Genomic DNA, 14,577 nt, shown 5'->3' with positions numbered 1-14,577 from the left:
TCTCTCTCCTTCTACATAAAAACATTCAATAAATATGACCACCTCACCAACGTCCACTTTTAAAAATATCTTTATTAGTCTCTTTGAGCATGTTACTTTAGTTAAGGGATGTCCATCTCACTTCTCACTAACGCTAGCTGTAAACAAACATAACTGATGAATGGATGTTGGAACGAAATACAAAAAAATATATAAGGTATCGTTTACCATTCAACAGATGTTTTCAGACAAAGAAACCATGTCACAGACATATACAGTATTAACTTTCAATATGATAAGACAACGACAACACAATGTAAATAAATCAATGACATTTCTGTTAAATTATTTGATATGAACGTCAGTAAATGGAACTCATCAGCGTTTGCCAAAGACCGTAATGGAAGAACCAAGCTGCAAAGCTCTATTGCATGTCAAATGCAGCACTAAGGACTAAAATGCTTCATTCTGTTAAGATATAAAGTTAAATGCTTGTAGCGGTTTGAGTAAGTGAGCACACAAGACAAGCGAGAAGCGGATGTGTCAGGAACACTCAACCTGTTAATCTTGTTGTACTTATTTTCCAATGGCATTTGATAGTGATGAAGCACCTTGGGGTTGGGTGGAGTAAAAAGTCAGTTTAAAGAGAATATACTCTATTATTATTTTGTAATGAAAATACTGCTCTGAGCACTGACAGCATAATTACATGGCACGATTGCAAATGGTTGAGTGCATTTTGGTTAGAATATGTTCACCACATAGTTAATATTACTTCAATAGAAGAAACCCCAATGCATTTACTAAGGCTGATTATTGCTTATGAGTCAAACTATGTTATTTTGGCCTATAGTTTGGGATCACAAACTTTGAACTCGCTGTTTTTTTTTGTGCATTCATCCGACTTTTCCCTCATTCAACCATAGAAACACAGCTTTGTCAAATAATAGTAACCAATTCTACCACATCCCATGCATGCTGCAGCAGTGGACACAAGTCCAAGGAAACATCGGCATATACCTGCACAAGTGATTATGTCTTCCACCATTCAGGGTATCACTTTTCCCGAACCTTGCAGTGGATTACAGTGTGTGATATGAGTAATATTCAACAGGGCCATATAGAAAGTAGTATTGTCCATTTGCGGTATTTAAGCGACAGGGCCCAAAGTGATTGTTTCCCCCCTGGCAGCAAGCCTTGTAATCCTGCTATGATGAGTTAGTATTGCCCCGTGCTGATATGCGGGAACTCCTTGTAGATCTGTTGCACAATGAGTTTATCCATCTGTTTGGCCGTAGCACTCCCTTCATCCTCCCCGGGGTCTTCCTCCTCCTTGAGAATCCTTTGCAACGTCCCCTGCAAGTCAAGGAGCCGGTGCTGGTGGTCTAGGTAATCTGTTGAGCGCATGATGGAGTGCATGAGGGAGAGGTACTCCATCCGGAGCTTTGGATGGAGAAAGTGAGAAAGAAGAAAAGTGGAGGAAAGTCTTGTTAATGGCAATTTTTACAGAAAAAAAATATGAACACATTTGACAGGGTTTTTCCAATGCAAGGACGAGACCATCATTTATCCTGACTGTAAAGTGTCCTTGGGAGTTTTAATGATTATTATAATATGATTATTATTATTATTATCATTTTAAAATATTTTTGCTGAAAAGAAGATCTGTTATAACTTTGAAAAGTCAACAAATGCATAGAAAATAATTAAAAAAAAAAAAATTATCAATATAATTCATTTATTAATTTCCATAAAGATTCATGACGTGTGTCACATTTGGATTGGACTAGATTTGTTTTTACTAGTCTCGCAGTGAAGAAATGTACATTTCACAGCAGTAAAGTGATGAAAGTAAGAGGAAAGGAAGAAGTACAAAAACAAAATACAGGAGCTGCTGTAAAGGCAGCCACTCTCGCGGCACCATCTTGAAGTCAAAACAATAAAAACAACTAAATAACAGAATGTGACACAACACAAAAGACAGAGACACAGTCATTCAATCTTAAGCACCCTCTTTGTTACACGAAGCCGTTCTAGATGAAAGACCGGATGATTAAAGCATCTTTTTTACCAGTGGATCAGGGATGTCATGGTAAAATATGCACGTCTGCTACAAGCTAAGTTTTGAAAACAAACACAAAGCTCTAGCATTCACAAAAAGAGATTGTCTCACATGTCCTGTCCCGCGTAAATCCACTTCAATTCCAAGCTGCGACAGTTCGACATGCGCTCTGCGCTGACACTCCTTTGAGTCTGAATATCAATGTCTATATTTGATTATTTTGTTACAATAATATTCATAATCATATTATTATTACTATTATTAGGATTATGACGATTATTATTATTATTAGTATTAGTAGTATTTGTATTATTATTGTTATTATTATCTTGAGATATACATTTTGACAGTTTTTAAACAAAGATGACGTCAAAGCTAGAGACTGACTAATAAGTCACTAGTTTGGCACGAGACCATTTTTATGCAGCTTTTAGAGTCTCTCCAGCTCACCTTGTCTCCGGGTGAAAGGTCAGAGATCTGCCGCACCGCGATGTCAATCATCACCATCATGTCGGTGCGGTAGAAGATGTCAGCCGTTTCCTCACTGGCAAAGACATCCTGCAGGAACTTGAGCACGGCGTGAGGCGCAGGCGGCATGTGCTTGAACATACACACGGGGTCGTCTGCAGAGGAGTGAATATCAAATGATGGCGGTAGTGTGTAAGACAGGAGGATGGACGGTGGTAAAAAAGGGGGTACCTCCTCGGTTGAGGAGCAGCAGCACTTTTTCGGTCAGAATCTTGACATTCTTCTTCTTCAGTTGGTGCATGATCGCATTGTTGCTCGGCGCTGCGTGACACAGCGGGAAATGAGTCAGAGAGAGAACCTAACGGAGTGAAACGTGATCTGCCAGCTGTAGGACCTCGAGGGGTGTCTGAATGTAATTCCACTCTGATGATCAGCCACCCCAATGAAATTTCAACACCCCAATTATAAGCGTTTATGCGGACAAAAACGTGTGCGCTGTCAGTGGTCACCCGTATGGTGTAGGTTGAAGGCCAGCAGCAGGTTGAGGAAGAGGTCAGGCAACTGCTCCGTGGCATCCGAGGGATGTCCGTCCTCCACTACGTCCATCAGGAACCGAACAAAGTCGCCATTCAAGTGCTCTGAATGTGCGGGGCGAGATGACCACGTCAAAACGACAGTAGGCCGTTGAGACAATATTCAGTACCTCAACACGCATGGTACACTTCTCTTTACATTACATTACATTACATTACATGGTACATTACGTGGTACATTCTCATACCTGCCAACTTTTGAAACCAGAAAAGCCTAGTACAGTGAGACCTCAACTTACAAACACCTTAACTTACAAACTTTTCGTCTTACAAACGACAAATTTATGAAAATTAAACCTTATAATAAGCACTATTTTCATAATACACACCCACCACGACTGGCGGAGTGATCTTCGGCGGAAGCATACGACCAAACAGCACCAACAGTCCTTATGGAAGGCGACTCTCCTTCCATAAGCCATCAACGACCATCAAAAAGGTAAATAAAACTTTATTTTACAGCACAGTTTATTTCCTTAATTACAGTCCTCATGCAATTCCCTTTGACCTTTGACCTCCAATGCCATTCCATCAAGCCATAAATGACCATCACAAATGGCTTCAGAGAGTTCAGATTCGGAGTATATGCTTTATGCATTCTTATCATCCTTCTCATTATCAAGACTCTTACCATAGTGATGATATGGCACCTGTTCCCCCATTGAGAAAATCATCGTAAGTACCAAGGCTGTGTAACACATCTTCTGGTGCTCTGAGCAATGTGATACAAACAACACATAGTCATCATTAAATATATGTACACACTAGAATACAAAGTAAAGAATCGTCCACCCACCTTGTGTGTTAGTTTGTAAGTCTCTGGCGAGCTCCATCGGCAGGATGGAGTTGAGGAGGGTGGAGATGAGCGAAGCGTCGAGGCTGCACATGGCTCCAAAGACTTTCAGCAGCAGCAGTCGCAAAGACACGCGAAGCTCCTGAGCGGTTATGCGAAATCAACAAGGAACCAAGGCCATGCGTGTATATACATAACATTGCCGTGACGAATGAAAGTGAACTGGTGGTTCACCAACAAGATTATTAAAGATACGAGTTATTCTTACCATCTGATAATAAGAAACCAATGAGTGCACATTCTCATAGTCGCCGGACTTGCACATCCTCTTACACACCTCAGGATCTGCATCAGTCTGAAATAAATACATAAATAAACAAACAAATAACCACACAAAAAAATGAACATAAATAAATAAACAACTAAATAAATACATACAGCGAGACCTCAACTTACAAACTTAATTGGTTCCCAGACAGAGTGTGTAAGGCGAAAAGTGTGTATCTCAAAAAAAAATTCCCATAGGAAACCATTAAAATGGGAATAATCCGTTCCCGGGTTTACATAAAATATACTTTTCAACTAAATAAGCCTTAAAACTACACACAACATACCTTATTATATGTATAATAAATGTGCTATTGTATTGTAATGAAAGAAATACACTGCATTGTATCATAAAGTCACTTTATTTACATTTGTGATGGTCATTTATGGCTTGATGGAATGGCGTTGGAGGTCGAAGGTAATTTCTGTTTGGAAAGAGAGGCGCATTGCATGACGACTGTAATTAAAGAAATAAACTGTGCTGTAAAATAAAGTTTTATTTACCTTTTTGATGGTCGTTGATGGCTTATGGAAGGAGAGTCACCTTCCATAAGGACTGTTGGTAACTTAACCTCTGGTGCTGTTCGGTCGTGTGCTTCCGCCGAAGATCACTCCGCCAGCCGTGGTGGGTGTGTATTATGAAAATAGTGCTTATTATAAGGTTTAATTTTCATAAATTTGGCGTTTGTAAGACAAAAAGTTTGTAAGTTGAGGTCTCACTGTATATTAATTAATTAGTAGTCCCACAGAAAAAAGTGTTTATATCAAATTTGTGAATAGCAAATTAATTACCATAATGCAGGACAATCATTTAGCCGTCCGTCTAAGAGGAAGTGACAATGGTATTCATGTATCTTACCAGTATCTTGAGAAGCTCCTCAAGGTAACAAGCAATGAGGGCGTGGTCTTCGTGAAGCGCCCAACTCCGCTGCTGCGAGTCGTCGCGATGGCGGGCCAGATCGCTGAAGATGACTTCCAGGCGTTGCTCGTCGTGACACAACTGACCTCGTGGCAACACAGCTCCTACGTCCTGCATGAATATGAGGTAGGGAGTCACATGATGAGGCCTTGTCTATATTTGTGTAGACCTTTTTCTGATTGGCTTCTGGAGTACAAGTGAAAGCTTTTCGGCAACGCATATGTTTTAACCAACCCAGTTCATTATATTATCTGTGGAACTTTTGTGTGCAAAAATCCCCCAAAACATGTTTTAAGACTCTCTCTGAATATTCAGGAAGTCTTGTTTTTGAGTTGGTGGCGATTCCGTACGTGACGTCACTAAAGGACCGCCCCTGACCGAGAAAGCGACATACAATGCATTTTGCCGTACTTTGTTTGGTCTGAAAACTTGGTGTTGATGGCGAAATTAGAAGGAAAACACATAAATAACGCGATGGTGAATGATTGTGTGTTGCCCCAAGATTACTATTTGATACTAGTTGGCACAAATTCCCAGCAGACAAATCAGCCCATTTCCGGAGCTTGGACACCATCTTGTGCATTTTCTGAGACGCTACATTGGAGTCCTGACGGCTCGAATTGATACGGAAGGACTTCTTTAATCGATTGCAAACATTTATGCTTTCCTCTTCAGAACTACAGTAAAGTCTCGTTATATCGATATTCAAGGGAGTTCGAAAAAATATCGATATAACCGGGACTATCGATATATCCGACCCTGTTTGCATGTAATTTTCTCCGTGCGTGCATAGAAATAATATCGATATAACCGGGACTATCGATATATCCGATATCGATATAACGAGACTTTACTGTATTTGAATCATATCCATAACTGGATGAGTAACAAGAAAGCATCTTCTCCGAATCTGAAGCCATTGTTTTGATTCGCGAGCAAGGCAAGACGTCTTGGCGTGACGTCACGAACAAGGGGGCGGGACCTTCTGAAACTCGACATCCCGAGGTCATTTTCAAGTACAGTAAAGTCTCGTTATATCGATATTCTCGGGAGTCTGAAAAAATATCGATATAACCGGACTATCGATATATCCGATCCTGCGGCATGTAAATTTTCTCCTTGCGTTCATAGAAATAGTATCGTAATAAGCAGTACTATTTTTATCTGATATATCTCTTTGACTGATATATATCAACATATCACTATGTACAGTTTTTGAAACATTTTTGTGCAGTTGTACAGTTTAGTCTTCTGTCATCTTTTTGTACATGCAATACAGTAAAGTCTCGATATATCGATATCGGTTATATCGATAGTACTGCTTATTACGATACTATTTCTATGAACGCAAGGAGAAAATTTACATGCCGCAGGATCGGATATATCGATAGTCCTGTTATATCGATATTTTTTCAGACTCTCGAGAATATCGATATAACGAGACTTTACTGTATTTTTTTTTTTTTTTTCTTCTTTTTGACGCCCTCCCAACATCTTTCAATTTTTCTGCTGTAGAAACAAAATTTCCCCACTGTGGGACTATCAAAGGCTTTCTGATTCTAATTTGTTTAGATGCTCTGTCAAATGCCGATCAAGTTGTAATGTGTTGCTTTTATGTCCGATCTTGTTACATCTTGTTCCTTTAGAATGGCAGTTGACAACTATTTAAGCCTCGGTGTGGGGCAAGAGTCTCGTGTATCAACTTTGAGACAGCGGAGCAGGGAAAACGAGTGACTGACACGATAAACACCCCAACAAAGTTCTCACGGCTAAAAGCAGCCCCGGCTGAAATTCTAAACGGCTGGCGAGTTCTCTTTTGAGCGTATGAGGGGCCGTGACACCGAGGTCACGTGACTCAAAGAAAACACATCTAACCTTGCTCTCCACCAGCGACAGGAGAACTTGCTCCAAAGCGGAGGAGGAATTAGGCAGGGTGGTCTGCAGGTGGCCCACCACCAACCCGACGGCGACTCGCGACATCTCATAACTTAATCCTGTGTTCTTCCGGACCAGCTCGATCAGTTCAGGCCCGATGCTTGGTGGAACGGGGCTGTCTGGGTGGCTTTCGGCAACTGACGGCGGGGCGAGCGGCCATTCGTTCTCCGGATGCTCCTCCTCGGCGGCAAGCTGCTGAGGAGGCCATGGGGCTGGGCTCTTCTTGCCTGGGGTTGACTGATCTGGAGACTCCGAAGGCGCGGCAGGCTTGACGCGGGACGGTACAGGTGGAGGTGGAGTGCTGGAAACACTTGGCAGGCTGACGTCGGACGACGCTGCAGACTCTAAAGAGGTGCTGCTGATTGTGAGGGAAGGCACCGGGGATGGGGGGAGAGACGACAGTCTGGAAGGGACATCCGCTTCTGCGGAGGACGAGAGATGAAGCACCACTTCAACAACAATCAAGGGTATGACACAAAGTAATCACTGAAACCCCATGACCCCACAAAAAAAATAATCAAATAAAATACATACATTGGTAAGATGACATATTAAAATTACAATATATATTTCAGAATGTTTTATCAAAGTCAGCTTTATTGTCAAATATGCTAATATGCGTGACATACAGCACAGATGAAATTACTGTCCTCTCGGACCCAGCGTGCAAGGCACTGATAACGTGGATAAAAAAAGACATACAATTGACAACAGACAATACATGTACAGTAAAGTCTCGTTATATCGATATCGGATATATCGATAGTCCCGGTTATATCGATACTATTTCTATGCACGCACGGAGAAAATTACATGCAAACAGGGTCGGATATATCGATAGTCCCGGTTATATCGATATTTTTTCGGACTCCCTTGAATATCGATATAACGAGACTTTACTGTATATATATATTTTAATACATTAGTAGGTGTGCTTGTTTTCATTTGTTTATTTTTTTTCATCATGTTTCATTAGTTGTAGTATTAGTTTTATTCGTCTGCATTTGTTTTGATATAAAAAATATATACAGTAAAGTCTCGTTATATCGATATTCAAGGGAGTCCGAAAAAATATCGATATAACCGGGACTATCGATATATCCGACCCCGTTTGCATGTAATTTTCTCCGTGCGTGCATAGAAATAGTATCGATATAACCGGGACTATCGATATATCCGCTATCGATATAACGATACTTTACTGTGTGTGTGTGTGTGTATATATATATATATATATATATATATATATATATATATATATATATATATATATATATATATATATATATATGTTTTTAAATGCATTTGTAGGTTTGCTTGTTTTCATTTGTTAATTTTTTTTCATCATGTTTTATTAGTTGTAGTATTAGTTTAGTATTGTAGTAATTAGTAGTATTAGTTTTAATTTTACAAAGTTGTAAAAAAATTAAAAGAATTATAAATATTAATTATATATATATTAAATTAAATTATTAATAGTAAATATCAATTATATATATATATATATATATATATATATATATATATATATATATATATATATATATATATATATATATATATATATATATATATAAATAGCAAAAATAAATGCAAACTAATAAAACTAATAAGTCATGATGAAACAAATTTAAACAAATGAAAACAAGCAAACCTACAAACGCATTAAAACGAACTAACAACAATGAAAAAAAAAGTCACAACAGAAAATATTTGATGGACCTGTCGAGAACAGAATGTTTTGTTGCAGCCTCTGATTATTCTAATCGTGATGAGAAATGGACGCCAACGCGCACTGACCTGGCCGCCGGCTGTTGCGCTGTTTCTCAGGTGGCGGTGGCGTGATTGGAGCGGCGCGGCGAGGTTGCGGGGGCACCTACAGGCACGGATGCGAGTAAAAGTGAATAAACACCAAACCTTATTTGTTTCCTTTTGAAGCGGGAATTTAACTGTATATTTGAACAAACGCGGTTGTAAAAACAGTGGGCCGAATGTGTTCCTAACAGGGGTGTACCAACATATACTTTGACGCCAAGGCCATCAAAATCGAAGGCAAACCCACAACATTAGTGTCACCTGATAAAAGCCCGGCTCTCCTTGAATATTGTCCATGCTTCCCGATAAGGGAATGCCTCCCTGTCTTGCGTAGTCTCGTTGAAGGCCATTGTGCAGTAGAGGAGTTTGGCTGAGACATATTTCGCTGTTGGATGCCGGGAGGCCTTGCGAGTGACCTGCTGTGCTCCGCCGTGCAAGCGTCTCCTTTCTGTGATGGATCAACTTTCTAGAACAGAAGGACGGGTTTCATTCTTTTGTTAATTTTTTTTTTAACATCACAGAAAAGTTGCACTTCAACAGGGTTTTTGCTTGTTTAAAGGACAACCGACGTCACTTTTTTGTTTTTTAACTGACATCAGAAAAACGTTTTGTAGCATCTAAAATACCCAAAACACGCAGGCTGATATTTTTAGTCAAATGCAAAACAGCGATAAAGATGACTTAAAGTGTCCAAAATCTGCAAAAAAATTGAGCTGCGAATTGGGCATTTTCAGAAAGTCCCGCCCCCAGTTCGTGATATCACGCCAAGACGTCTTGCATTGCTGGAGAATCAAAACAATGGCTTCCGATTCGGAGAATATGCTTTCTTGTTACACATCCAGTTATGAATATGATTCAAATAGTTCTGAAGAGGAAAGCATACATATTTGCAATCGATGAAATAATTTATTCCAAGCCATTATGAGGCAACATTGAGGGGAGATGTCTCAACGAAAAAGAAGCACAAAATGGCGATCCCCTGTGGCCACCTCCGCTTACACAGGCTGATAAATTCCTTATATGGAGCTTGGATGCCCTCTTCTGGCAGCTTTTGGGTGCAACGCGGTTCTCAGACCAACAATGTGTCTTTTTTCGGTCAGTGGGTGGTCCTTTTGTGACGTCACGTACGGACTCGTCACCAACTCAAAAACAAGACTCCTTAAATTTTCAGAGTGAGTCTTAAAATGTAAAATATAGCTATATGCGGTGGGATCTTATTAAAATACGCTCAGTAGAAGTCATTTGAAGCCATTTTACAAATTATGGACACAATTTGTCCGGAGACGTCGGTTGTCCTTTAAGAGATAATAATAATCATAATAATAATAATAATAATAATAATAATAATAATAATAATACATTTCATTTATCAGCGCCTTTCAAAACTCTCAAAGTCACTTTACAACATGTTAAACTGTGCTTGTTGTGTAGACTAAAAGGTCAACTGAGGAAGGGATTATTTCAATTGACTTTACCTGATATTTCTCATGAAAAAAAATACTTGAGAACTGACCTTGTCCTTAAATTTAAAAAAAACTTGGTTTTGCATTCTTTTTTTCCTGCGAAGTACTCACAAACTGCGATTGTAGGACATGAAGCCAGTTGAGGTGAAATCGTGGCATTGCCTCAAAACAGGAAGTGTAAAACATTATGGCATTCAATATTTCCCATTTTTCAGCCAGCGCACGCTATTGAAGAAAAAAAAAATACCTGTATGAACATTTGTACTCACTGGAGGACATCCCGCTGTTCCAGATTATATTTGCCTCCATTCTTTAGGGCAATATTGTGGATGCCTTCAATGGCTCTGTCAATGGACTGCAACACTTCATCCTGCTCTGGAGCCTGGCGACCAGAAGGCGGGGGAAAAAAGGAAAGAAATAGAAAACGAGGAGCTGCAGAAATTAAATATTTACTCATGTTTGCATCAAACTTTAAAGACAACAGAGCAAAATTCTCGCCTTAAGCTGTGTGTGGGAAGAGGGTGTAAAGGAAAGAGAAAGTGGGTCAGTTATCTAACAATAAAAGCAGCCTTTTCACCGAGTGTCACACATGCTCAGCAAGATTCCAAATTGGAGCTCATTGAAGCTGCATAGCCAATGCGGAGGAAACATTCATTCCTGAGTGGCGCAGGTCACATGCTGGGGCTAGTTCAATGATGAACGCATCCCCGGAAGAACGCACACATGGGAAGGACTGACTGTATGGAAAACATACTACTTGGAAGAAGAATGTGAGTCGGACGGGTTCTATAGATGAAGGGATAGTTAAAAAAATATATTACAGTCATCCATTTTTTATAGTTCTTGTCCTCATTAGAATTGAGGCTGAGCTGGAGCCAATCCCACCTCACTTGGGGTAAGGGAAAATGTAAAAAAATGATAATAATAATAATCAGTGTATCTTCTGAAGTTATAGAGTTGAAATGTGCAATTACCAAAACATCCGACATGAAAAAGTCATTTCAGTGCGTAGTGTACAACATAAAAATTAGCCTTCCACATTATTCAAATCACACACTTCGGCTAATATATTATTTCCTGAAATATTATTACATTGACCGATTCCAATGGAAGATCTCAAATGAGCAGTCAGCCATTTTTTATTTCTAGAAAACAGACATGAAACAGGGGTAAACCTTTCCATGATCTGCATACATGTTTTCAATCTGATTTTTAACAACCTTTTTTGTCTTCAAACGCAATTTTTAACTAGATATATATTACAACACAAGTTATTCCTGCAAATATGTTGCAGATATTTTTATTTAGTTTTAAGTGTCATTTTGAAGTGCTTGAAAACAATTAATGATTGCATATAATGTAAAAAAATCAACTCTACATTAATTTCTTCTGCTCAGATTACAACTATACAAACATAATTTGGGTTTATTCTGATTTTAAAAGGTTCACCCCCGACAAAAAATGTGCTATTATTGTAAATCTCGTTTTATTACTATTTTTTGTTATTGAACTTTAATTCGTTAACTGGTATCCAATAGGAACAGCAATAACAACGGGGGAAGGGGTCACGTGAAAAACAAAAGTACTGTTCATATATTTCCTTACCAAATATGAATACTATTTTCAGTACAACCTTTTACCCACCATTCTGTCAACAATAGTCCACGACTCTATTTCTAGACATAGATTTTCGTAGCATTGGGTTGGATTTTAGTTGATGGGCAGATGTCGAACAGTTGTGACTTTACTGCGCATTTATGATGAGAATGAAACGAGTCCTGGTGCATTGCAACAATCCACGGGGGTCTGTCATTCATACACAAGATTCATCCAAAGCGGTCTACCTGAATCTTTTCGATGTACGAGGAGGGGATGTAGCCGGTCTCCCCCGAGCTGCAGCGTGAGCCAAGCCACCAGTGTTTGTTGCTCCTCTCTAGGATTAGGAAGCTCTCTCCGGCCGCGAAGTGCAGCGAGTTGGGCTCCGCCGATCGGAAGGCGTACAGAGAACGGTACATGTTGTTAGTCACGCTTGGACGAAGCCAAACTGTACAGAAACCTTCGTGGGATTCCCTGAGAAGGAATGAGTGACCTTTTCGGAGTGTTCTTGAAGAGACTACGAAGGAGGCATGGCCCCCACGGATCCCTCCTGTCTATTTACAATGCAGTTTAGATCTGATCACCTGACCCAAGGCCGTTACCGTTCAACATCGCTAGAGGGCGCTCTTAAGATAAGAAACGCCCTTAGTCTTTTTAATCAAAAGCAGATCAAGTCGTCCTTTTTAATTATTTCGTTTCTGGACGTGATTAGTTATACAGTGTAAGTCTAAAGTTTGTATATTCCAGGTATTATAATTTTTTTTGAATACGCATTTTGCTCATATATTTTGTAGCTAAAAAGCGTCATCAATAAAGGTGAAAAGATCGATTTGTATGCCTTACCTAGTACCGGGAGAGACTTGTGGTGTCACATTGATTATCATCCCCCGCTGCTGTCAACATGGCCGGCGTGGCTTGTGCCAAAACCCTCATTCAAAGATCATTACCAAGGTTAATCTCATGTTCCAGAACAACACCGACTTTCCTGAGGTATGACTCGATTTATTTAAATGATTTTGTTCAGATTTTAAGTGACATTGCAGGGTTATGAAACTCTGCGGTGTTATTTTGCCCTTCCTCTGTGGGAACTAGTCTTGTTATAAAACTCATCGATCAACTTAAAATTACGCATATAGGTTTTGTTCCATTATAGGCCATTTAAAATATAAGTCACGGCGTTTCTTGCAGTCCGTTTCTGTCGCGGGGACATCGTTTGGGTCCCAGTGATGACGAGATGTATCAACGGACCACAGTAACCGTGATGAAAAAGGAGCCAGGAAGTAGTATTATGATCCTCAGCTACAGCGCCCAAGGGTTCAATATTGATGGCAACAAAGTGTTTGGGCCCTGCGCAGTGCTCCCTCCTTCCATCCTGCAGTGGAAGGTAAACTCAAATCCAAACTGTACTTGTTGTACTATCATAAGATCAAGATATTGAAAAACATTTCCTACTTTGCAGGTTGGAAATGCAAAAGATATCACAGAAGAAAGTGTGTCACTTTTCCATATGATCGTACCCCAAATAGGTAAAAAAAATAAAAGTTTATCAGTTCACAAGACCTCCAAAGATATTATGTCGTGTGGTATTTTACTTTTGTAGAGATTCTGGTCCTGGGTACGGGCGCACGAATGGAACGCATTCATCCCTCAGTTCTGGCTCTTTTTAAGAGCAAAGGCATTGCAGTGGAGGTGCAAGACACGGTAAAGATCACCCACCACAGCAGTGTTAATGTCACCATAGAAACATTCACCGTCATTTTTTTTAGGAATTTGGAGATAGACAATCCGTTTGGAGACTTACTGTCACCCAAGTATTGTACTGAATGAATTGTGTTTTGTTTTTCAGCCAAATGCATGTGCAACCTTCAACTTCCTGATAAGAGAAAACAGGTTAGCAGCTGCCGGTCTGATCCCTCCGTCCATTTGCACAACACCGGCGATCAAGCAGGAGTAGGTGACCTCCCGTGAAGCGCAGTTGAGAACTGTTCCCAGATGATCAAGGTTCATCAATCCTCTTGGTCCTGTATCATTTACTTCCCAAGCTTCTCAAAGTGAGACTCGCCAATCAGCCATCTTGAACTGAAATATGGCTGCTTGAAAAACTCACTTGGCTGAGATTTGACTTCCCCTTTGTAAATAAACCATGTGTTATGTGTTTAAATTATACACTTAAATATGTTGTACGCGTGAAAATACTTGACAGTGTGTCGACTGTATTGTACTTGTTGCCATGTCACCAAACTGATTTTTGATGTAAGCCGCATTGCCGCTCCTCTCTTTGTTGCTGGAGTTATTGCACTTAATAAAACTCAGTTCTAAGTTTGTAGACCTGTATAATTCATCTGGATTCTACACCCGATTTCGTCAGTATTTTCAACGATATCACATTTGTTTTATTTGGGGATCCATTTTACCTTCCATATAATTGGATTGGATTGGCGTTTGTTAGTGTCACAGTGGAGAAATTTACATATCACAGCAGCAAAGTTATGAAAGGAATGAAAGTAGAAAAACAAAATACAGGAGCTGCTGGAAAGGCAGTCACTCTCGCGGCGCCATCTTGAAGTCAAAAGAACAAAAAAAAAACTAAATAACAAATAACATGACAACACAAAGACACAGAGTCA

The 14,577-nt window shown here is 39.7% G+C and overlaps 2 protein-coding genes and 2 long non-coding RNA genes across 4 annotated transcripts; 3 read left to right on the top strand and 1 right to left on the bottom strand.

Annotated features, from left to right (window-relative positions):
- Positions 1 to 54: 54 nt before the first annotated feature.
- On the bottom strand, positions 55 to 12,552 carry nckipsd (NCK interacting protein with SH3 domain). Its single transcript, XM_089009279.1, has 13 exons — positions 12,199 to 12,552; positions 10,624 to 10,736; positions 9,153 to 9,357; positions 8,877 to 8,952; positions 7,017 to 7,498; positions 5,082 to 5,252; positions 4,164 to 4,250; positions 3,899 to 4,037; positions 3,734 to 3,814; positions 3,019 to 3,147; positions 2,741 to 2,830; positions 2,492 to 2,664; positions 55 to 1,422 (listed from the first exon to the last, which is right to left on the bottom strand). Exons 1-13 carry the CDS (start codon positions 12,367 to 12,369, stop codon positions 1,198 to 1,200), a joined length of 2,142 nt encoding a protein of 713 aa, XP_088865405.1. The 5' UTR covers positions 12,370 to 12,552; the 3' UTR covers positions 55 to 1,197.
- On the top strand, positions 3,438 to 7,288 carry LOC148890120 (uncharacterized). Its single transcript, XR_016116567.1, has 3 exons — positions 3,438 to 3,541; positions 5,085 to 5,267; positions 7,155 to 7,288. It is a non-coding gene; the product is annotated as an uncharacterized LOC148890120 (long non-coding RNA).
- Positions 7,405 to 9,013, top strand: LOC148890119 (uncharacterized). Its single transcript, XR_016116566.1, has 2 exons — positions 7,405 to 7,543; positions 8,907 to 9,013. It is a non-coding gene; the product is annotated as an uncharacterized LOC148890119 (long non-coding RNA).
- Positions 12,553 to 12,793: 241 nt separating the features above from the next.
- Positions 12,794 to 14,273, top strand: ndufaf3 (NADH:ubiquinone oxidoreductase complex assembly factor). Its single transcript, XM_089009291.1, has 5 exons — positions 12,794 to 12,940; positions 13,139 to 13,334; positions 13,410 to 13,476; positions 13,551 to 13,651; positions 13,797 to 14,273. The coding sequence occupies exons 1-5, from the start codon at positions 12,852 to 12,854 to the stop codon at positions 13,902 to 13,904; spliced, it is 561 nt and encodes a 186-aa protein (XP_088865417.1). The 5' UTR covers positions 12,794 to 12,851; the 3' UTR covers positions 13,905 to 14,273.
- The last annotated feature ends 304 nt before the right edge of the window (positions 14,274 to 14,577 follow it).

Source organism: Hippocampus bargibanti, linkage group LG12, assembly GCF_051943395.1.
Source record: "Hippocampus bargibanti isolate YZ-2025 linkage group LG12, ASM5194339v1, whole genome shotgun sequence".
Lineage (NCBI taxonomy): Eukaryota > Metazoa > Chordata > Actinopteri > Syngnathiformes > Syngnathidae > Hippocampus > Hippocampus bargibanti.
The sequence above is the reverse complement of the archived record's forward strand: the minus strand, read 5'-3'. Positions and strand labels throughout refer to the sequence as shown.